This window comes from Salvelinus fontinalis, chromosome 3 (assembly GCF_029448725.1).
Source record: "Salvelinus fontinalis isolate EN_2023a chromosome 3, ASM2944872v1, whole genome shotgun sequence".
NCBI lineage: Eukaryota > Metazoa > Chordata > Actinopteri > Salmoniformes > Salmonidae > Salvelinus > Salvelinus fontinalis.
Window position 1 is genome coordinate 66,912,804 of NC_074667.1, and position 23,147 is coordinate 66,935,950.

Here is a 23,147-nt window from a genome sequence, read left to right on the forward strand (position 1 = left end):
CAGATAGACCTAGACTACCACAGATAGACCTAGACTACCACAGATAGACCTAGACTACCACAGATAGACCTAGACTACCACAGATAGACCTAGACTACCACAGATAGACCTAGACTACCACAGATAGACCTAGACTACCACAGATAGACCTAGACTACTACATGTGTCTTTAGTACCACAGATAGACCTAGACTACCACAGATAGCCAGATAGACCTAGACTACTACATGTGTCTTTAGTACCACAGATAGACCTAGACTACTACGTGTGTCTTTAGTACCACAGATAGACCTAGACTACTACAGATGGACCTAGACTACCACAGATAGACCTAGACTACTACAGATAGACCTAGACTACTACAGATAGACCTAGACTACTACAGATAGACCTAGACTACCACAGATAGACCTAGACTACCACAGATAGACCTAGACTACCACAGATAGACCTAGACTACCACAGATAGACCTAGACTACCACAGATAGACCTAGACTACCACAGATAGACCTAGACTACCACAGATATTCCTAGACTACTACATGTGTCTTTAGTACCACAGATGGACCTAGACTACCACAGATAGCAAGATGGACCTAGACTACCACACATAGACCTATACTACCACACATAGACCTAGACTACCACAGATAGACCTAGACCACCACAGATAGACCTAGACTACTACACATAGACCTATACTACCACACATAGACCTAGACCACCACAGATAGACCTAGACCACCACAGATAGACCTAGACCACCACAGATAGACCTAGACCACCACAGATAGACCTAGACTACCACAGATAGACCTAGACTACCACAGATAGACCTAGACTACCACAGATAGACCTAGACTACCACAGATAGACCTAGACTACCACAGATAGACCTAGACTACCACAGATAGACCTAGACTACCACAGATAGACCTAGACTACCACAGATAGACCTAGACTACCACAGATAGACCTAGACTACCACAGATAGACCTAGACTACTACAGATAGACCTAGACTACCACAGATAGACCTAGACTACCACAGATAGACCTAGACTACCACAGATAGACCTAGACTACCACAGATAGACCTAGACTACCACAGATAGACCTAGACTACTACATGTCTATTTAGTACCACAGATAGACCTAGACTACCACAGATAGACCTAGACTACCACAGATAGACCTAGACTACCACAGATAGACCTAGACTACTACATGTCTCTTTAGTACCACAGATGGACCTAGACTACTACACAGGTCTTTCATGCCACAGCTCCATCAGGGGAATAGGCTATAAAAGATTTGATCCACTAAATATATTTTTTATCAATGTTATGATTCCTCTGGTCTCTCCTGTAGCATTCCAGCTAAATGCGTAGCAGTCTTTTTTTAAATTGTACAATTAATTCTTTAGCTGGCCGCTAGGGGGCGTAAACATCGCCTATGGCGGTGGTCACCAACCAAGCGCAGACAATTATTTCAGATCCCTCCTATGTACTTTACTAGTTTGCAGTCACCCTTTTGGCCGATGGTGTTATGGACTCTTTTCCGCACAAGTAAAACGTCTTTCGTACATGGGCAAGTTAAAACGTCTTTCGTACATGGGCAAGTTAAAACGTCTTTCGTACATGGGCAAGTTAAATCGTCTTTCGTACATGGGCAAGTTAAATCGTCTTTCGTACATGGGCAAGTTAAATCGTCTTTCGTACATGGGCAAGTTAAAACGTCTTTCGTACATGGGCAAGTTAAAACGTCTTTCGTACATGGGCAAGTTAAAACGTCTTTCGTACATGGGCAAGTTAAATCGTCTTTCGTACATGGGCAAGTTAAATCGTCTTTCGTACATGGGCAAGTTAAATCGTCTTTCGTACATGGGCAAGTTAAAACGTCTTTCGTACATGGGCAAGTTAAAACGTCTTTCGTACATGGGCAAGTTAAAACGTCTTTCGTACATGGGCAAGTTAAATCGTCTTTCGTACATGGGCAAGTTAAAACGTCTTTCGTACATGGGCAAGTTAAAACGTCTTTCGTACATGGGCAAGTTAAATCGTCTTTCGTACATGGGCAAGTTAAAACGTCTTCCGTACATGGGCAAGTTAAAACGTCTTTCGTACATGGGCAAGTTAAAACGTCTTTCGTACATGGGCAAGTTAAAACGTCTTTCGTACATGGGCAAGTTAAATCGTCTTTCGTACATGGGCAAGTTAAAACGTCTTTCGCACATGGGCAAGTTAAAACGTCTTTCGCACATGGGCAAGTTAAAACGTCTTTCGCACATGGGCAAGTTAAAACGTCTTTCGTACATGGGCAAGTTAAAACGTCTTTCGTACATGGGCAAGTTAAAACGTCTTTCGTACATGGGCAAGTTAAAACGTCTTTCGCACATGGGCAAGTTAAAACGTCTTTCGCACATGGGCAAGTTAAAAACCCTGTTATCTTTTGTTTTGGCATTTAGGTGCAAAAATTCACTCTGAGTGCTTTTAAAATGGGCAAATATGAAAAGGTTTTGTTGAAATAGAAAGGGGTGCTGTCAAAAAGGGATTGGGTTCAAATGGATTGACCATTTATTGTTTTCTTTCTAATAGGCTCGTAATGCGGAGAAGGCCATGTAAGTATATGCTTGCCTTTATATTTTGATTATATTTGAGCCATAGGCCTACTGTCAAATTCATGTGAGAGAATACTGATGCTATTTCAGTTTATAGTCCATGTGGTGTCTCTGTCATGTAGCCACTGAACATGTCACTCACTATGTTATGCTCTGGTGTCTAACTGACACCGGCTGTCGACTAATCAGCTGGTTACAGACTCATTTTCAGCCAGCTACAATTTCCACTTCATATTAACTAGGCTACTTTTCATTTAAAAGTTTCAATTCGCTAGTCTGTCGTCCTTTCCTGCTTGAATGAATGGTATGTATCTCCTAGTGATCTATTGAAAGGACAGGCACCTGTCCTAAAAGCCAGCGATGATGGAAATACAGCAGAGGAAGAGGCGAAGCGACAGGTTTAACTCTCGCCAAGATCTGTCCGAAATAAGCCCTATGCATTTCTATGGACTTAATTTGTTCTCCTGCCTTCCCGCCTTTGAGACAACAACTCCCGTTGTTAGGGTGGAGACGTGAGCATCTCATCATTACATACACATCTCTAGTTGCAGTTGAATTTCTTTACACCAAAGAGGGAGAGAAAGCATGATGCTGGTGAATTTGCATGTCCCCTATAAAGTGCTAATGATGAGTTAATCCTCTTAGACTAATTATTGTTTTCTGACACTCATTTGTTTTATTTGGTGTGTTTCACGTAGCCAGCCACTCAAAGTCGTGGCAACAGTAGGCTATTTACTGTGTGTTGATTGACAACTGAACAGCAAGTGCTGACTAGTTGATTTAAAAGGTGTTAAACTGACTGAATAAAGTCTCTATGGGGCGGCAGGGTAGCCTAGTGGTTAGAGTATTGGACTAGTAACCGAAAGGTTGCTAGATCGAATCCCCGAGCTGACAAGGTAAAAATCTGTCGTTCTGCCACTGAACAAGGCAGTTAACCCACTGTGCCTAGGCCGTCATTGAAAATAAGAATTTGTTCTTAACTGACTTGCCTAGTTAAATAAAAAAATATCCCTTTGCCATTCATAAATCATGCCATGTGGTTGTACAGTGCATTGGGAAAGTATTCAGACCCCTTGACCTTTTCCACATTTTGTTACGTTACAGCCTTATTCTGAAATGGATGAAATAAATAACATCATCAATCTACACACAATAATGACAAAGTGAAAACAGGTTTTTAGAAAATTTTGCAAAGGTATTAAAAATAAAAAACTGATACCTTATTTCCATAAGTATTCAGACCCTTTGCTATGAGACTCGAAATTGAGCTCAGGTGCATCCTGTTTCCATTGATCATCCTTGAGATGTTTCTACAACTTGATTAGAGTCCACCTGTGGTAAATTCAATTGATTGGACATGATTTGGAACGGTACACACCTGTCTATATAAGGCCCCACAGTTGACAGTGCATGTCAGAACAAAAACCAGACATGAAGTCGAAGGATTTGTCCGTAGAGCTCCGAGACAGGATTGTGTCGGTACAGATCTGGGGAAGGGTACCAAAACATTTCTGCAGCATTGAAGGTCCCCAAGAGCACAGTGGCCTCCATCATTCTTAAATGGAAGAAGTTTGGATCCACCAAGACTCTTCCTAGAGCTGGCCGCCCGGCCAAACTGAGCATTCGGGGTGAAGAGCTGAACCCAAGGTGGCCAAGTCCCCCGGGCCGGGAGCCCCTGGCTGTCTACTCTATGTACTGGTCATGAATGTTTTATTAATCCGTGTGTATTTGTATTAACTTGTGAAATACACCTCGTCTCCCCAGGACGGCCTTGGCCCGGTTCAGAAATGCTCAGCTGGAGGAGGGCAAAGTCAGGGTGAGGAAGATGATGATGATGTCCTAATGTCCTTTAGGGGAATGATTTGTTCTATTTATTGTCCCAGAGTTCCCTGAACACCATGAAGTCATGTTGTGATCCTGACGTGTTGACTGTTGCAGGAGAGGAGACCGTTCCTGGCCTCAGAATGTACTGAGCTTCCTAAAGCAGAGAAGTGGAGACGACAGATTATCAGTGAGATCTCCAAGAAAGTTGCTCAGATTCAAAACGGTGAGTTGTCCTGCATGTGACATTGAACCGTGAATAAATGTTTCTGAATAAAGAGCATAACCTCATCCATGTGTCTGTTGTTCTCTCTGATAGCTGGTCTGGGAGAGTTTAAGATCCGGGACCTGAACGATGAGATCAATAAGCTGCTGAGAGAGAAAGGTCACTGGGAGGTCAGGATCAAGGAGCTGGGAGGACCCGACTATGGGGTAATAGAGTTGGGAGATTTCAACCTTTATCCTATCGTGGTTATGTGCCCCCCCCCCCCCCTCCCCCTCCATCCAGGATGGAACGGTTTCTATCACCTTCCATTAAATACATTCTCACATCATCACAACCTGTCAGTCCATCATGTTACATTCACCAACAACACAGGGGACGTTAATACATTCACTAACAACACAGGGGACGTTAATACATTCACTAACAACACAGGGGACGTTAATACATTCACTAACAACACAGGGGACGTTAATACATTCACTAACAACACAGGGGACGTTAATACATTCACTAACAACACAGGGGACGTTAATACATTCACTAACAACACAGGGGACGTTAATACATTCACTAACAACACAGGGGACGTTAATACATTCACTAACAACACAGGGGACGTTAATACATTCACTAACAACACAGGGGACGTTAATACATTCACTAACACAGGGGACGTTAATACATTCACTAACAACACAGGGGACGTTAATACATTCACTAACAACACAGGGGACGTTAATACATTCACTAACAACACAGGGGACGTTAATACATTCACTAACAACACAGGGGACGTTAATACATTCACTAACAACACAGGGGACGTTAATACATTCACTAACAACACAGGGGACGTTAATACATTCACTAACAACACGGGGGACGTTAATACATTCACTAACAACACGGGGGACGTTAATACATTCACTAACAACACGGGGGACGTTAATACATTCACTAACAACACGGGGGACGTTAATACATTCACTAACAACACGGGGGACGTTAATACATTCACTAACAACACGGGGGACGTTAATACATTCACTAACAACACGGGGGACGTTAATACATTCACTAACAACACGGGGGACGTTAATACATTCACTAACAACACGGGGGACGTTAATACATTCACTAACAACACGGGGGACGTTAATACATTCACTAACAACACGGGGGACGTTAATACATTCACTAACAACACGGGGGACGTTAATACATTCACTAACAACACGGGGGACGTTAATACATTCACTAACAACACGGGGGACGTTAATACATTCACTAACAACACGGGGGACGTTAATACATTCACTAACAACACGGGGGACGTTAATACATTCACTAACAACACGGGGGACGTTAATACATTCACTAACAACACGGGGGACGTTAATACATTCACTAACAACACGGGGGACGTTAATACATTCACTAACAACACGGGGGACGTTAATACATTCACTAACAACACGGGGGACGTTAATACATTCACTAACAACACGGGGGACGTTAATACATTCACTAACAACACGGGGGACGTTAATACATTCACTAACAACACGGGGGACGTTAATACATTCACTAACAACACGGGGGACGTTAATACATTCACTAACAACACGGGGGACGTTAATACATTCACTAACAACACGGGGGACGTTAATACATTCACTAACAACACGGGGGACGTTAATACATTCACTAACAACACGGGGGACGTTAATACATTCACTAACAACACGGGGGACGTTAATACATTCACTAACAACACAGGGGACGTTAATACATTCACTAACAACACAGGGGACGTTAATACATTCACTAACAACACAGGGGACGTTAATACATTCACTAACAACACAGGGGACGTTAATACATTCACTAACAACACAGGGGACGTTAATACATTCACTAACAACACGGGGGACGTTAATACATTCACCAACAACACGGGGGACGTTAATACATTCACCAACAACACGGGGGACGTTAATACATTCACCAACAACACGGGGGACGTTAATACATTCACCAACAACACGGGGGACGTTAATACATTCACCAACAACACGGGGGACGTTAATACATTCACCAACAACACGGGGGACGTTAATACATTCACCAACAACACGGGGGACGTTAATACATTCACTAACACAGAGGACGTTAATACATTCACTAACAACACAGGGGACGTTAATACATTCACTAACAACACAGGGGACGTTAATACATTCACTAACAACACAGGGGACGTTAATACATTCACTAACAACACAGGGGACGTTAATACATTCACTAACAACACAGGGGACGTTAATACATTCACTAACAACACAGGGGACGTTAATACATTCACTAACAACACAGGGGACGTTAATACATTCACTAACAACACAGGGGACGTTAATACATTCACTAACAACACAGGGGACGTTAATACATTCACTAACAACACAGGGGACGTTAATACATTCACTAACAACACAGGGGACGTTAATACATTCACTAACAACACAGGGGACGTTAATACATTCACTAACAACACAGGGGACGTTAATACATTCACTAACAACACAGGGGACGTTAATACATTCACTAACAACACAGGGGACGTTAATACATTCACCAACAACACAGGGGACGTTAATACATTCACCAACAACACAGGGGACGTTAATACATTCACCAACAACACAGGGGACGTTAATACATTCACCAACAACACAGGGGACGTTAATACATTCACCAACAACACAGGGGACGTTAATACATTCACCAACAACACAGGGGACGTTAATACATTCACCAACAACACAGGGGACGTTAATACATTCACCAACAACACAGGGGACGTTAATACATTCACTAACAACACAGGGGACGTTAATACATTCACTAACAACACAGGGGACGTTAATACATTCACTAACAACACAGGGGACGTTAATACATTCACTAACACAGAGGACATTAATACATTCACCAAAAACGACACTATTTAGATACAGTTGAAGTCAGAAGTTTACATACACTTAGGTTGGAGTCATTAAAACTTGTTTTTCAACCACTCCACACATGTCTTGTTAACAAACTATAGTTTTGGCAAGTCCGTTGTGTCATTCACAAAGCAGATGTCCTAAGTCATTTTTCCAACAATTGTTAACAGACAGATTATTTCACTTAGAATTCACTGTATCACAAGTCCAGTGGGTCAGAGGTTTACATCCACTAAGTTGACTGTGCCTTTAAACAGCTTGGAAAATTCCAGAAAATGATGTCATGGCTTTAGAAGCTTCTGATAGGCTAATTGACATAATTTGAGTCAATTGGAGGTGTACCTGTGGATGTATTTCAAGACCCACCTTCAAACTCAGTGCCTCTTTGCTTGACATCATGGGAAAATAAAAATCAGCCAATACATCCACAAGTTTGGTTCATCCTTGGGAGCAATTTCCAAACGCCTGAAGGTGCCACGTTCATCTGTACAAACAATAGTACTCAAGTATAAACACCATGGGACCACGCAGCCGTCGTACCGCTCAGGAAGGAGACGCGTTCTGTCTCCTAGAGATGAATGTACTTTGGTGCGAAAAGTGCAAATGAATCCCAGAACAACAGCAAAGGACCTTGTGAAGATGCTGGAGGAAACAGGAACAAAAGTATCTATATCCACAGTAAAATGAGTCCTATATCGACATAACCTGAAAGGCCGCTCAGCAAGGAAGAAGCCACTGCTCCAAAACCGCCATAAAAAGCCAGACTACAGTTTGCAACTGTACATGGGGACAAAGATCGTATTTTTTGGAGAAATGTCTTCTGGTTTGATGAAACAAAAATATGTTTTTGGCCATAATGACAATTGTTATGTTTGGAGGAAAAAGGTGGACGCTTGCAAGCCGAAGAACACCATCCCAACCGTGAAGCACGGGGTTGGCAGCATCATGTTGTGGGGGTGCTTTGCTAGAGGGACTAGTGCACTTCACAAAATTTCTTGGATAGGCACAGAGTTGAAAAACTACAAACCTCAGATTTCCCACTTCCTGGTTGGATTTTTTCTCAAGTTTTTTCCTGCCATATGAGTTCTGTTATACTCCCAGACATTATTCAAACTGTTTTAGAAACTTCAGAGTGTTTTCTATCCAAATCTACTAATAATATGCATATCTCAGCTTCTGGGCCTGAGAAACAGGCAGTTTACTCTGGGCACCTTATTCATCCAAGCTACTCAATACTGCCCCCAGCCATTTACATTTACATTTAAGCACAAGTGGGGGTACCTGTACCAGACGGGGAGACAGGCCAGGGCAGACGGTGAACAGATCGCCAGGTGTAATCCAAGCAGCAGGCAACGGGAGGTTTCACACCCCAGTGGGAGAAGTTTTGGTCGTGAAGCTGAGTAGAAGAAGTGTTCAACCAGGTGGTGGAGATCAAAGTGAAAATCTGAACCAAACACATGAATACAACCAAGACACTGGTAAAATGGCTAAAAGCCAAATCAAACAGCGAGTCAAGTTATTACCTGGTCACTGATGTAATGTTAATGAAGTGACTCTCAGTACAGTGTTAGTCTTGTTGTGAATAATGTTGTATCTACCAGAGAGTGGGACCAAAGATGCTGGACCACGAAGGGAAGGAGGTCCCAGGAAACAGAGGATATAAATACTTTGGAGCAGCGAAAGACCTGCCTGGAGTCAGAGAGCTGTTTGAGAAAGAACGTAGGTCTACTGACAACTTATACTTTAGGTTAATACCATGTTTGATACTACTATTGGATGTGTACTGATAACCCCCCCCCCCCCCACCCAGCCATTCCTCCCCCCAGGAAGAGCAGAGCGGAGCTAATGAAGGACATCGACGCTGAGTACTACGGATACAGAGATGAGGATGATGGGGCGCTCGTCCCCTTGGAGCAAGAGTACGAAAAAGAAGGTAGTCCCTGCTCTGTGACACCCCTCTGTAGTAGATTAATATCCTCCCTGCTCTGTGACACCCCTCTGTAGTAGATTAATATCCTCCCTGCTCTGTGACACCCCTCTGTAGTAGATTAATATCCTCCCTGCTCTGTAGTAGATTAATATCCTCCCTGCTCTGTGACACCCCTCTGTAGTAGATTAATATCCTCCCTGCTCTGTAGTAGATTAATATCCTCCCTGCTCTGTAGTAGATTAATATCCTCCCTGCTCTGTGACGCCCCTCTGTAGTAGATTAATATCCTCCCTGCTCTGTGACACCCCTCTGTAGTAGATTAATATCCTCCCTGCTCTGTAGTAGATTAATATCCTCCCTGCTCTGTAGTAGATTAATATCCTCCCTGCTCTGTGACACCCCTCTGCAGTAGATTAATATCCTCCCTACTCTGTGACACCCCTCTGTAGTAGATTAATATCCTCCCTGCTCTGTGACGCCCCTCTGCAGTAGATTAATATCCTCCCTGCTCTGTGACACCCCTCTGCAGTAGATTAATATCCTCCCTGCTCTGTGACACCCCTCTGTAGTAGATTAATATCCTCCCTGCTCTGTGACACCCCTCTGTAGTAGATTAATATCCTCCCTGCTCTGTAGTAGATTAATATCCTCCCTGCTCTGTGACACCCCTCTGCAGTAGATTAATATCCTCCCTGCTCTGTAGTAGATTAATATCCTGCCTGCTCTGTAGTAGATTAATATCCTCCCTGCTCTGTAGTAGATTAATATCCTCCCTGCTCTGTAGTAGATTAATATCCTCCCTGCTCTGTAGTAGATTAATATCCTCCCTGCTCTGTAGTAGATTAATATCCTCCCTGCTCTGTAGTAGATTAATATCCTCCCTGCTCTGTGACACCCCTCTGTAGTAGATTAATATCCTCCCTGCTCTGTGACACCCCTCTGCAGTAGATTAATATCCTCCCTGCTCTGTGACACCCCTCTGTAGTAGATTAATATCCTCCCTACTCTGTGACACCCCTCTGTAGTAGATTAATATCCTCCCTGCTCTGTGACGCCCCTCTGTAGTAGATTAATATCCTCCCTGCTCTGTGACACCCCTCTGCAGTAGATTAATATCCTCCCTGCTCTGTGACACCCCTCTGTAGTAGATTAATATCCTCCCTGCTCTGTGACACCCCTCTGTAGTAGATTAATATCCTCCCTGCTCTGTGACACCCCTCTGTAGTAGATTAATATCCTCCCTGCTCTGTAGTAGATTAATATCCTCCCTGCTCTGTAGTAGATTAATATCCTCCCTGCTCTGTGACACCCCTCTGTAGTAGATTAATATCCTCCCTGCTCTGTGACACCCCTCTGTAGTAGATTAATATCCTCCCTGCTCTGTGACACCCCTCTGTAGTAGATTAATATCCTCCCTGCTCTGTGACACCCCTCTGTAGTAGATTAATATCCTCCCTGCTCTGTGACACCCCTCTGTAGTAGATTCATATCCTCCCTGCTCTGTAGTAGATTAATATCCTCCCTGCTCTGTAGTAGATTAATATCCTCCCTGCTCTGTGACACCCCTCTGTAGTAGATTAATATCCTCCCTGCTCTGTGACACCCCTCTGTAGTAGATTAATATCCTCCCTGCTCTGTGACACCCCTCTGTAGTAGATTAATATCCTCCCTGCTCTGTGACACCCCTCTGTAGTAGATTAATATCCTCCCTGCTCTGTGACACCCCTCTGCAGTAGATTCATATCCTCCCTGCTCTGTAGTAGATTAATATCCTCCCTGCTCTGTAGTAGATTAATATCCTCCCTGCTCTGTAGTAGATCAATATCCTCCCTGCTCTGTAGTAGATTAATATCCTCCCTGCTCTGTGACACCCCTCTGTAGTAGATTAATATCCTCCCTGCTCTGTGACACCCCTCTGCAGTAGATTCATATCCTCCCTGCTCTGTGACACCCCTCTGTAGTAGATTAATATCCTCCCTGCTCTGTGACGCCCCTCTGCAGTAGATTAATATCCTCCCTGCTCTGTAGTAGATTAATATCCTCCCTGCTCTGTGACACCCCTCTGTAGTAGATTAATATCCTCCCTGCTCTGTAGTAGATTAATATCCTCCCTGCTCTGTAGTAGATTAATATCCTCCCTACTCTGTAGTAGATTAATATCCTCCCTACTCTGTAGTAGATTAATATCCTCCCTGCTCTGTGACACCCCTCTGCAGTAGATTAATATCCTCCCTGCTCTGTGACACCCCTCTGTAGTAGATTAATATCCTCCCTGCTCTGTAGTAGATTAATATCCTCCCTACTCTGTAGTAGATTAATATCCTCCCTGCTCTGTGACGCCCCTCTGCAGTAGATTCATATCCTCCCTGCTCTGTGACGCCCCTCTGCAGTAGATTCATATCCTCCCTGCTCTGTGACACCCCTCTGTAGTAGATTAATATCCTCCCTGCTCTGTAGTAGATTAATATCCTCCCTGCTCTGTGACACCCCTCTGCAGTAGATTAATATCCTCCCTGCTCTGTAGTAGATTAATATCCTCCCTGCTCTGTAGTAGATTAATATCCTCCCTGCTCTGTAGTAGATTAATATCCTCCCTGCTCTGTGACACCCCTCTGCAGTAGATTAATATCCTCCCTGCTCTGTAGTAGATTAATATCCTCCCTGCTCTGTAGTAGATTAATATCCTCCCTGCTCTGTGGTAGATTAATATCCTCCCTGCTCTGTAGTAGATTAATATCCTCCCTGCTCTGTGACACCCCTCTGCAGTAGATTAATATCCTCCCTGCTCTGTAGTAGATTAATATCCTCCCTGCTCTGTAGTAGATTAATATCCTCCCTGCTCTGTGGTAGATTAATATCCTCCCTGCTCTGTAGTAGATTAATATCCTCCCTGCTCTGTAGTAGATTAATATCCTCCCTGCTCTGTAGTAGATTAATATCCTCCCTGCTCTGTAGTAGATTAATATCCTCCCTGCTCTGTAGTAGATTAATATCCTCCCTGCTCTGTGGTAGATTAATATCCTCCCTGCTCTGTGACGCCCCTCTGTAGTAGATTAATATCCTCCCTGCTCTGTAGTAGATTAATATCCTCCCTGCTCTGTAGTAGATTAATATCCTCCCTGCTCTGTGACGCCCCTCTGTAGTAGATTAATATCCTCCCTGCTCTGTGACACCCCTCTGTAGTAGATTAATATCCTCCCTGCTCTGTAGTAGATTAATATCCTCCCTGCTCTGTGACACCCCTCTGTAGTAGATTAATATCCTCCCTGCTCTGTAGTAGATTAATATCCTCCCTGCTCTGTAGTAGATTAATATCCTCCCTGCTCTGTAGTAGATTAATATCCTCCCTGCTCTGTAGTAGATTAATATCCTCCCTGCTCTGTGACACCCCTCTGTAATAGATTAATATCCTCCCTGCTCTGTGACACCCCTCTGCAGTAGATTAATATCCTCCCTGCTCTGTGACGCCCCTCTGTAATAGATTAATATCCTCCCTGCTCTGTGACACCCCTCTGCAGTAGATTAATATCCTCCCTGCTCTGTAGTAGATTAATATCCTCCCTGCTCTGTAGTAGATTAATATCCTCCCTGCTCTGTGGTAGATTAATATCCTCCCTGCTCTGTAGTAGATTAATATCCTCCCTGCTCTGTAGTAGATTAATATCCTCCCTGCTCTGTAGTAGATTAATATCCTCCCTGCTCTGTGGTAGATTAATATCCTCCCTGCTCTGTAGTAGATTAATATCCTCCCTGCTCTGTAGTAGATTAATATCCTCCCTGCTCTGTAGTAGATTAATATCCTCCCTGCTCTGTAGTAGATTAATATCCTCCCTGCTCTGTAGTAGATTAATATCCTCCCTGCTCTGTGGTAGATTAATATCCTCCCTGCTCTGTGGTAGATTAATATCCTCCCTGCTCTGTAGTAGATTAATATCCTCCCTGCTCTGTAGTAGATTAATATCCTCCCTGCTCTGTAGTAGATTAATATCCTCCCTGCTCTGTGGTAGATTAATATCCTCCCTGCTCTGTGACACCCCTCTGTAGTAGATTAATATCCTCCCTGCTCTGTAGTAGATTAATATCCTCCCTGCTCTGTGGTAGATTAATATCCTCCCTGCTCTGTGACACCCCTCTGTAGTAGATTAATATCCTCCCTGCTCTGTGGTAGATTAATATCCTCCCTGCTCTGTAGTAGATTAATATCCTCCCTGCTCTGTGGTAGATTAATATCCTCCCTGCTCTGTAGTAGATTAATATCCTCCCTGCTCTGTAGTAGATTAATATCCTCCCTGCTCTGTAGTAGATTAATATCCTCCCTGCTCTGTAGTAGATTAATATCCTCCCTGCTCTGTAGTAGATTAATATCCTCCCTGCTCTGTAGTAGATTAATATCCTCCCTGCTCTGTAGTAGATTAATATCCTCCCTGCTCTGTGGTAGATTAATATCCTCCCTGCTCTGTGACACCCCTCTAGTAGATTAATATCCTCCCTGCTCTGTGACACCCCTCTGTAGTAGATTAATATCCTCCCTGCTCTGTGACACCCCTCTGTAGTAGATTAATATCCTCCCTGCTCTGTGGTAGATTAATATCCTCCCTGCTCTGTAGTAGATTAATATCCTCCCTGCTCTGTGGTAGATTAATATCCTCCCTGCTCTGTAGTAGATTAATATCCTCCCTGCTCTGTAGTAGATTAATATCCTCCCTGCTCTGTAGTAGATTAATATCCTCCCTGCTCTGTAGTAGATTAATATCCTCCCTGCTCTGTAGTAGATTAATATCCTCCCTGCTCTGTAGTAGATTAATATCCTCCCTGCTCTGTAGTAGATTAATATCCTCCCTGCTCTGTGGTAGATTAATATCCTCCCTGCTCTGTGACACCCCTCTGTAGTAGATTAATATCCTCCCTGCTCTGTGACACCCCTCTGTAGTAGATTAATATCCTCCCTGCTCTGTGACACCCCTCTGTAGTAGATTAATATCCTCCCTGCTCTGTAGTAGATTAATATCCTCCCTGCTCTGTAGTAGATTAATATCCTCCCTGCTCTGTAGTAGATTAATATCCTCCCTGCTCTGTAGTAGATTAATATCCTCCCTGCTCTGTGACACCCCTCTGTAGTAGATTAATATCCTCCCTGCTCTGTGACACCCCTCTGTAGTAGATTAATATCCTCCCTGCTCTGTAGTAGATTAATATCCTCCCTGCTCTGTGACACCCCTCTGTAGTAGATTAATATCCTCCCTGCTCTGTGACACCCCTCTGTAGTAGATTAATATCCTCCCTGCTCTGTGACACCCCTCTGTAGTAGATTAATATCCTCCCTGCTCTGTGACACCCCTCTGTAGTAGATTAATATCCTCCCTGCTCTGTGACACCCCTCTGTAGTAGATTAATATCCTCCCTGCTCTGTAGTAGATTAATATCCTCCCTGCTCTGTAGTAGATTAATATCCTCCCTGCTCTGTGACACCCCTCTGTAGTAGATTAATATCCTCCCTGCTCTGTGACACCCCTCTGTAGTAGATTAATATCCTCCCTGCTCTGTGACACCCCTCTGCAGTAGATTAATATCCTCCCTGCTCTGTGACACCCCTCTGTAGTAGATTAATATCCTCCCTGCTCTGTGACACCCCTCTGCAGTAGATTAATATCCTCCCTGCTCTGTGACACCCCTCTGTAGTAGATTAATATCCTCCCTGCTCTGTGACCCCTCTGAGTAGATTAATATCCTCCCTGCTCTGTGACACCCCTCTGCAGTAGATTAATATCCTCCCTGCTCTGTAGTAGATTAATATCCTCCCTGCTCTGTGACACCCCTCTGTAGTAGATTAATATCCTCCCTGCTCTGTAGTAGATTAATATCCTCCCTGCTCTGTAGTAGATTAATATCCTCCCTGCTCTGTGACACCCCTCTGTAGTAGATTAATATCCTCCCTGCTCTGTAGTAGATTAATATCCTCCCTGCTCTGTGACACCCCTCTGTAGTAGATTAATATCCTCCCTGCTCTGTGACACCCCTCTGCAGTAGATTAATATCCTCCCTACTCTGTGACGCCCTCTGTAGTAGATTAATATCCTCCCTGCTCTGTGACGCCCCTCTGCAGTAGATTCATATCCTCCCTGCTCTGTGACACCCCTCTGTAGTAGATTAATATCCTCCCTGCTCTGTAGTAGATTAATATCCTCCCTGCTCTGTGACGCCCCTCTGCAGTTGATTAATATCCTCCCTGCTCTGTGACACCCCTCTGTAGTAGATTAATATCCTCCCTGCTCTGTGACACCCCTCTGTAGTAGATTAATATCCTCCCTGCTCTGTAGTAGATTAATATCCTCCCTGCTCTGTAGTAGATTAATATCCTCCCTGCTCTGTAGTAGATTAATATCCTCCCTGCTCTGTAGTAGATTAATATCCTCCCTGCTCTGCAGTAGATTAATATCCTCCCTGCTCTGCAGTAGATTAATATCCTCCCTGCTCTGTGACCCCCTCTGTAGTAGATTAATATCCTCCCTGCTCTGTGACCCCCCTCTGTAGTAGATTAATATCCTCCCTGCTCTGTGACACCCCTCTGTAGTAGATTAATATCCTCCCTGCTCTGTAGTAGATTAATATCCTCCCTGCTCTGTGACACCCCTCTGTAGTAGATTAATATCCTCCCTGCTCTGTGACACCCCTCTGCAGTAGATTAATATCCTCCCTGCTCTGTGACACCCCTCTGTAGTAGATTAATATCCTCCCTGCTCTGTGACACCCCTCTGTAGTAGATTAATATCCTCCCTGCTCTGTAGTAGATTAATATCCTCCCTGCTCTGTGACACCCCTCTGTAGTAGATTAATATCCTCCCTGCTCTGTGACACCCCTCTGTAGTAGATTAATATCCTCCCTGCTCTGTAGTAGATTAATATCCTCCCTGCTCTGTAGTAGATTAATATCCTCCCTGCTCTGTAGTAGATTAATATCCTCCCTGCTCTGTAGTAGATTAATATCCTCCCTGCTCTGTAGTAGATTAATATCCTCCCTGCTCTGTAGTAGATTAATATCCTCCCTGCTCTGTAGTAGATTAATATCCTCCCTGCTCTGTGACGCCCCTCTGTAGTAGATTAATATCCTCCCTGCTCTGTAGTAGATTAATATCCTCCCTGCTCTGTGACACCCCTCTCAGTAGATTAATATCCTCCCTGCTCTGTAGTAGATTAATATCCTCCCTGCTCTGTAGTAGATTAATATCCTCCCTGCTCTGTGACACCCCTCTGAGTAGATTAATATCCTCCCTGCTCTGTGACACCCCTCTGCAGTAGATTAATATCCTCCCTGCTCTGTGACACCCCTCTGTAGTAGATTAATATCCTCCCTGCTCTGTGACACCCCTCTGTAGTAGATTAATATCCTCCCTGCTCTGTGACACCCCTCTGTAGTAGATTAATATCCTCCCTGCTCTGTAGTAGATTAATATCCTCCCTGCTCTGTGACACCCCTCTGTAGTAGATTAATATCCTCCCTGCTCTGTGACACCCCTCTGCAGTAGATTAATATCCTCCCTGCTCTGTGACACCCCTCTGTAGTAGATTAATATCCTCCCTGCTCTGTAGTAGATTAATATCCTCCCTGCTCTGTAGTAGATTAATATCCTCCCTGCTCTGTGACACCCCTCTGTAGTAGATTAATATCCTCCCTGCTCTGTGACACCCCTCTGTAGTAGATTAATATCCTCCCTGCTCTGTGACACCCCTCTGTAGTAGATTAATATCCTCCCTGCTCTGTAGTAGATTAATATCCTCCCTGCTCTGTGACACCCCTCTGCAGTAGATTAATATCCTCCCTGCTCTGTGACACCCCTCTGTAGTAGATTAATATCCTCCCTGCTCTGTGACACCCCTCTGTAGTAGATTAATATCCTCCCTGCTCTGTAGTAGATTAATATCCTCCCTGCTCTGTGACACCCCTCTGTAGTAGATTAATATCCTCCCTGCTCTGTAGTAGATTAATATCCTCCCTGCTCTGTGACACCCCTCTGTAGTAGATTAATATCCTCCCTGCTCTGTAGTAGATTAATATCCTCCCTGCTCTGTGACACCCCTCTGTAGTAGATTAATATCCTCCCTGCTCTGTAGTAGATTAATATCCTCCCTGCTCTGTGACACCCCTCTGTAGTAGATTAATATCCTCCCTGCTCTGTAGTAGATTAATATCCTCCCTGCTCTGTGACACCCCTCTGTAGTAGATTAATATCCTCCCTGCTCTGTAGTAGATTAATATCCTCCCTGCTCTGTGACACCCCTCTGTAGTAGATTAATATCCTCCCTGCTCTGTGACACCCCTCTGTAGTAGATTAATATCCTCCCTGCTCTGTGACACCCCTCTGTAGTAGATTAATATCCTCCCTGCTCTGTAGTAGATTAATATCCTCCCTGCTCTGTGACACCCCTCTGTAGTAGATTAATATCCTCCCTGCTCTGTAGTAGATTAATATCCTCCCTGCTCTGTAGTAGATTAATATCCTCCCTGCTCTGTGACACCCCTCTGCAGTAGATTAATATCCTCCCTGCTCTGTGACACCCCTCTGTAGTAGATTAATATCCTCCCTGCTCTGTGACACCCCTCTGTAGTAGATTAATATCCTCCCTGCTCTGTGACACCCCTCTGTAGTAGATTAATATCCTCCCTGCTCTGTGACACCCCTCTGTAGTAGATTAATATCCTCCCTGCTCTGTGACGCCCCTCTGTAGTAGATTAATATCCTCCCTGCTCTGTGACACCCCTCTGTAGTAGATTAATATCCTCCCTGCTCTGTAGTAGATTAATATCCTCCCTGCTCTGTGACACCCCTCTGTAGTAGATTAATATCCTCCCTGCTCTGTAGTAGATTAATATCCTCCCTGCTCTGTGACACCCCTCTGTAGTAGATTAATATCCTCCCTGCTCTGTGACGCCCCTCTGTAGTAGATTAATATCCTCCCTGCTCTGTGACACCCCTCTGTAGTAGATTAATATCCTCCCTGCTCTGTAGTAGATTAATATCCTCCCTGCTCTGTGACACCCCTCTGTAGTAGATTAATATCCTCCCTACTCTGTAGTAGATTAATATCCTCCCTACTCTGTAGTAGATTAATATCCTCCCTGCTCTGTGACACCCCTCTACAGTAGATTAATATCCTCCCTGCTCTGTGACGCCCCTCTGTAGTAGATTAATATCCTCCCTGCTCTGTGACACCCCTCTGTAGTAGATTAATATCCTCCCTGCTCTGTGACACCCCTCTGTAGTAGATTAATATCCTCCCTGCTCTGTGACGCCCCTCTGTAGTAGATTAATATCCTCCCTGCTCTGTGACGCCCCTCTGTAGTAGATTAATATCCTCCCTGCTCTGTGACACCCCTCTGTAGTAGATTAATATCCTCCCTGCTCTGTGACACCCCTCTGTAGTAGATTAATATCCTCCCTGCTCTGTGACACCCCTCTGTAGTAGATTAATATCCTCCCTGCTCTGTGACACCCCTCTGTAGTAGATTAATATCCTCCCTGCTCTGTGACACCCCTCTGTAGTAGATTAATATCCTCCCTACTCTGTGACACCCCTCTGTAGTAGATTAATATCCTCCCTGCTCTGTGACACCCCTCTGTAGTAGATTAATATCCTCCCTGCTCTGTGACGCCCTCTGCAGTAGATTAATATCCTCCCTGCTCTGTGACGCCCTCTGTAGTAGATTAATATCCTCCCTGCTCTGTGACGCCCCTCTGTAGTAGATTAATATCCTCCCTGCTCTGTGACACCCCTCTGCAGTAGATTAATATCCTCCCTGCTCTGTGACACCCCTCTGTAGTAGATTAATATCCTCCCTGCTCTGTGACACCCCTCTGCAGTAGATTAATATCCTCCCTGCTCTGTGACACCCCTCTGCAGTAGATTAATATCCTCCCTGCTCTGTGACACCCCTCTGTAGTAGATTAATATCCTCCCTGCTCTGTGACACCCCTCTGTAGTAGATTAATATCCTCCCTGCTCTGTGACACCCCTCTGTAGTAGATTAATATCCTCCCTGCTCTGTGACACCCCTCTGTAGTAGATTAATATCCTCCCTGCTCTGTGACACCCCTCTGTAGTAGATTAATATCCTCCCTGCTCTGTGACGCCCCTCTGCAGTAGATTAATATCCTCCCTGCTCTGTGACGCCCCTCTGTAGTAGATTAATATCCTCCCTGCTCTGTGACACCCCTCTGCAGTAGATTAATATCCTCCCTGCTCTGTGACACCCCTCTGCAGTAGATTAATATCCTCCCTGCTCTGTGACACCCCTCTGTAGTAGATTAATATCCTCCCTGCTCTGTGACACCCCTCTGTAGTAGATTAATATCCTCCCTGCTCTGTGACGCCCCTCTGTAGTAGATTAATATCCTCCCTGCTCTGTAGTAGATTAATATCCTCCCTGCTCTGTGACACCCCTCTGTAGTAGATTAATATCCTCCCTGCTCTGTGACACCCCTCTGCAGTAGATTAATATCCTCCCTGCTCTGTGACGCCCCTCTGTAGTAGATTAATATCCTCCCTGCTCTGTAGTAGATTAATATCCTCCCTGCTCTGTGACACCCCTCTGTAGTAGATTAATATCCTCCCTGCTCTGTAGTAGATTAATATCCTCCCTGCTCTGTGACACCCCTCTGTAGTAGATTAATATCCTCCCTGCTCTGTGACACCCCTCTGTAGTAGATTAATATCCTCCCTGCTCTGTGACGCCCCTCTGTAGTAGATTAATATCCTCCCTGCTCTGTGACACCCCTCTGTAGTAGATTAATATCCTCCCTGCTCTGTAGTAGATTAATATCCTCCCTGCTCTGTGACACCCCTCTGTAGTAGATTAATATCCTCCCTGCTCTGTGACACCCCTCTGCAGTAGATTAATATCCTCCCTGCTCTGTGACACCCCTCTGTAGTAGATTAATATCCTCCCTGCTCTGTAGTAGATTAATATCCTCCCTGCTCTGTGACACCCCTCTGTAGTAGATTAATATCCTCCCTGCTCTGTGACACCCCTCTGTAGTAGATTAATATCCTCCCTGCTCTGTGACACCCCTCTGCAGTAGATTAATATCCTCCCTGCTCTGTGACACCCCTCTGTAGTAGATTAATATCCTCCCTGCTCTGTGACACCCCTCTGCAGTAGATTAATATCCTCCCTGCTCTGTGACACCCCTCTGCAGTAGATTAATATCCTCCCTGCTCTGTGACACCCCTCTGTAGTAGATTAATATCCTCCCTGCTCTGTGACACCCCTCTGTAGTAGATTAATATCCTCCCTGCTCTGTGACACCCCTCTGTAGTAGATTAATATCCTCCCTGCTCTGTGACACCCCTCTGTAGTAGATTAATATCCTCCCTGCTCTGTGACACCCCTCTGTAGTAGATTAATATCCTCCCTGCTCTGTGACACCCCTCTACAGTAGATTAATATCCTCCCTGCTCTGTGACACCCCTCTGTAGTAGATTAATATCCTCCCTGCTCTGTGACGCCCCTCTGTAGTAGATTAATATCCTCCCTGCTCTGTGACGCCCCTCTGTAGTAGATTAATATCCTCCCTGCTCTGTGACGCCCCTCTGTAGTAGATTAATATCCTCCCTGCTCTGTGACGCCCCTCTGTAGTAGATTAATATCCTCCCTGCTCTGTGACACCCCTCTGCAGTAGATTAATATCCTCCCTGCTCTGTAGTAGATTAATATCCTCCCTGCTCTGTGACACCCCTCTGTAGTAGATTAATATCCTCCCTGCTCTGTAGTAGATTAATATCCTCCCTGCTCTGTGACACCCCTCTGTAGTAGATTAATATCCTCCCTGCTCTGTGACACCCCTCTGCAGTAGATTAATATCCTCCCTGCTCTGTGACACCCCTCTGCAGTAGATTAATATCCTCCCTGCTCTGTGACACCCCTCTGCAGTAGATTAATATCCTCCCTGCTCTGTGACGCCCCTCTGCAGTAGATTAATATCCTCCCTGCTCTGTGACGCCCCTCTGTAGTAGATTAATATCCTCCCTGGTCTGTGACGCCCCTCTGCAGTAGATTAATATCCTCCCTGCTCTGTAGTAGGTTAATATCCTCCCTGCTCTGTGACGCCCCTCTGTAGTAGATTAATATCCTCCCTGCTCTGTGACGCCCCTCTGCAGTAAATTAATATCCTCCCTGCTCTGTGACGCCCCTCTGTAGTAGATTAATATCCTCCCTGCTCTGTGACGCCCCTCTGTAGTAGATTAATATCCTCCCTGCTCTGTGACACCCCTCTGTAGTAGATTAATATCCTCCCTGCTCTGTAGTAGATTAATATCCTCCCTGCTCTGTGACACCCCTCTGTAGTAGATTAATATCCTCCCTGCTCTGTGACACCCCTCTGCAGTAGATTAATATCCTCCCTGCTCTGTGACACCCCTCTGTAGTAGATTAATATCCTCCCTGCTCTGTGACACCCCTCTGCAGTAGATTAATATCCTCCCTGCTCTGTGACACCCCTCTGTAGTAGATTAATATCCTCCCTGCTCTGTGACACCCCTCTGTAGTAGATTAATATCCTCCCTGCTCTGTGACACCCCTCTGTAGTAGATTAATATCCTCCCTGCTCTGTGACACCCCTCTGTAGTAGATTAATATCCTCCCTGCTCTGTAGTAGATTAATATCCTCCCTGCTCTGTGACACCCCTCTGTAGTAGATTAATATCCTCCCTGCTCTGTGACACCCCTCTGTAGTAGATTAATATCCTCCCTGCTCTGTAGTAGATTAATATCCTCCCTGCTCTGTGACACCCCTCTGTAGTAGATTAATATCCTCCCTGCTCTGTAGTAGATTAATATCCTCCCTGCTCTGTGACGCCCCTCTGTAGTAGATTAATATCCTCCCTGCTCTGTGACACCCCTCTACAGTAGATTAATATCCTCCCTGCTCTGTGACGCCCCTCTGTAGTAGATTAATATCCTCCCTGCTCTGTGACACCCCTCTGTAGTAGATTAATATCCTCCCTGCTCTGTGACACCCCTCTGTAGTAGATTAATATCCTCCCTGCTCTGTAGTAGATTAATATCCTCCCTGCTCTGTAGTAGATTAATATCCTCCCTGCTCTGTAGTAGATTAATATCCTCCCTGCTCTGTAGTAGATTAATATCCTCCCTGCTCTGTAGTAGATTAATATCCTCCCTGCTCTGTAGTAGATTAATATCCTCCCTGCTCTGTGACACCCCTCTGTAGTAGATTAATATCCTCCCTGCTCTGTAGTAGATTAATATCCTCCCTGCTCTGTAGTAGATTAATATCCTCCCTGCTCTGTAGTAGATTAATATCCTCCCTGCTCTGTGACACCCCTCTGCAGTAGATTAATATCCTCCCTGCTCTGTGACACCCCTCTGTAGTAGATTAATATCCTCCCTGCTCTGTGACACCCCTCTGCAGTAGATTAATATCCTCCCTGCTCTGTGGTAGATTAATATCCTCCCTGCTCTGTAGTAGATTAATATCCTCCCTGCTCTGTGACACCCCTCTGCAGTAGATTAATATCCTCCCTGCTCTGTAG

At 44.7% G+C, this 23,147-nt stretch overlaps 1 protein-coding gene across 1 annotated transcript in view; it reads left to right on the forward strand.

Moving 5' to 3' along the window:
* The window catches only part of isy1 (ISY1 splicing factor homolog), a 40,811-nt gene that overhangs the window by 2,007 nt on the left and 15,657 nt on the right, over positions 1-23,147 (forward strand). The window contains exons 2-7 of the mRNA XM_055917846.1: positions 2,598-2,620; positions 4,385-4,436; positions 4,559-4,667; positions 4,761-4,873; positions 9,274-9,391; positions 9,483-9,605. Coding sequence (XP_055773821.1) covers positions 2,598-2,620; positions 4,385-4,436; positions 4,559-4,667; positions 4,761-4,873; positions 9,274-9,391; positions 9,483-9,605 — 538 coding nt within the window. The remainder of the gene's footprint in view (positions 1-2,597; positions 2,621-4,384; positions 4,437-4,558; positions 4,668-4,760; positions 4,874-9,273; positions 9,392-9,482; positions 9,606-23,147) is intronic.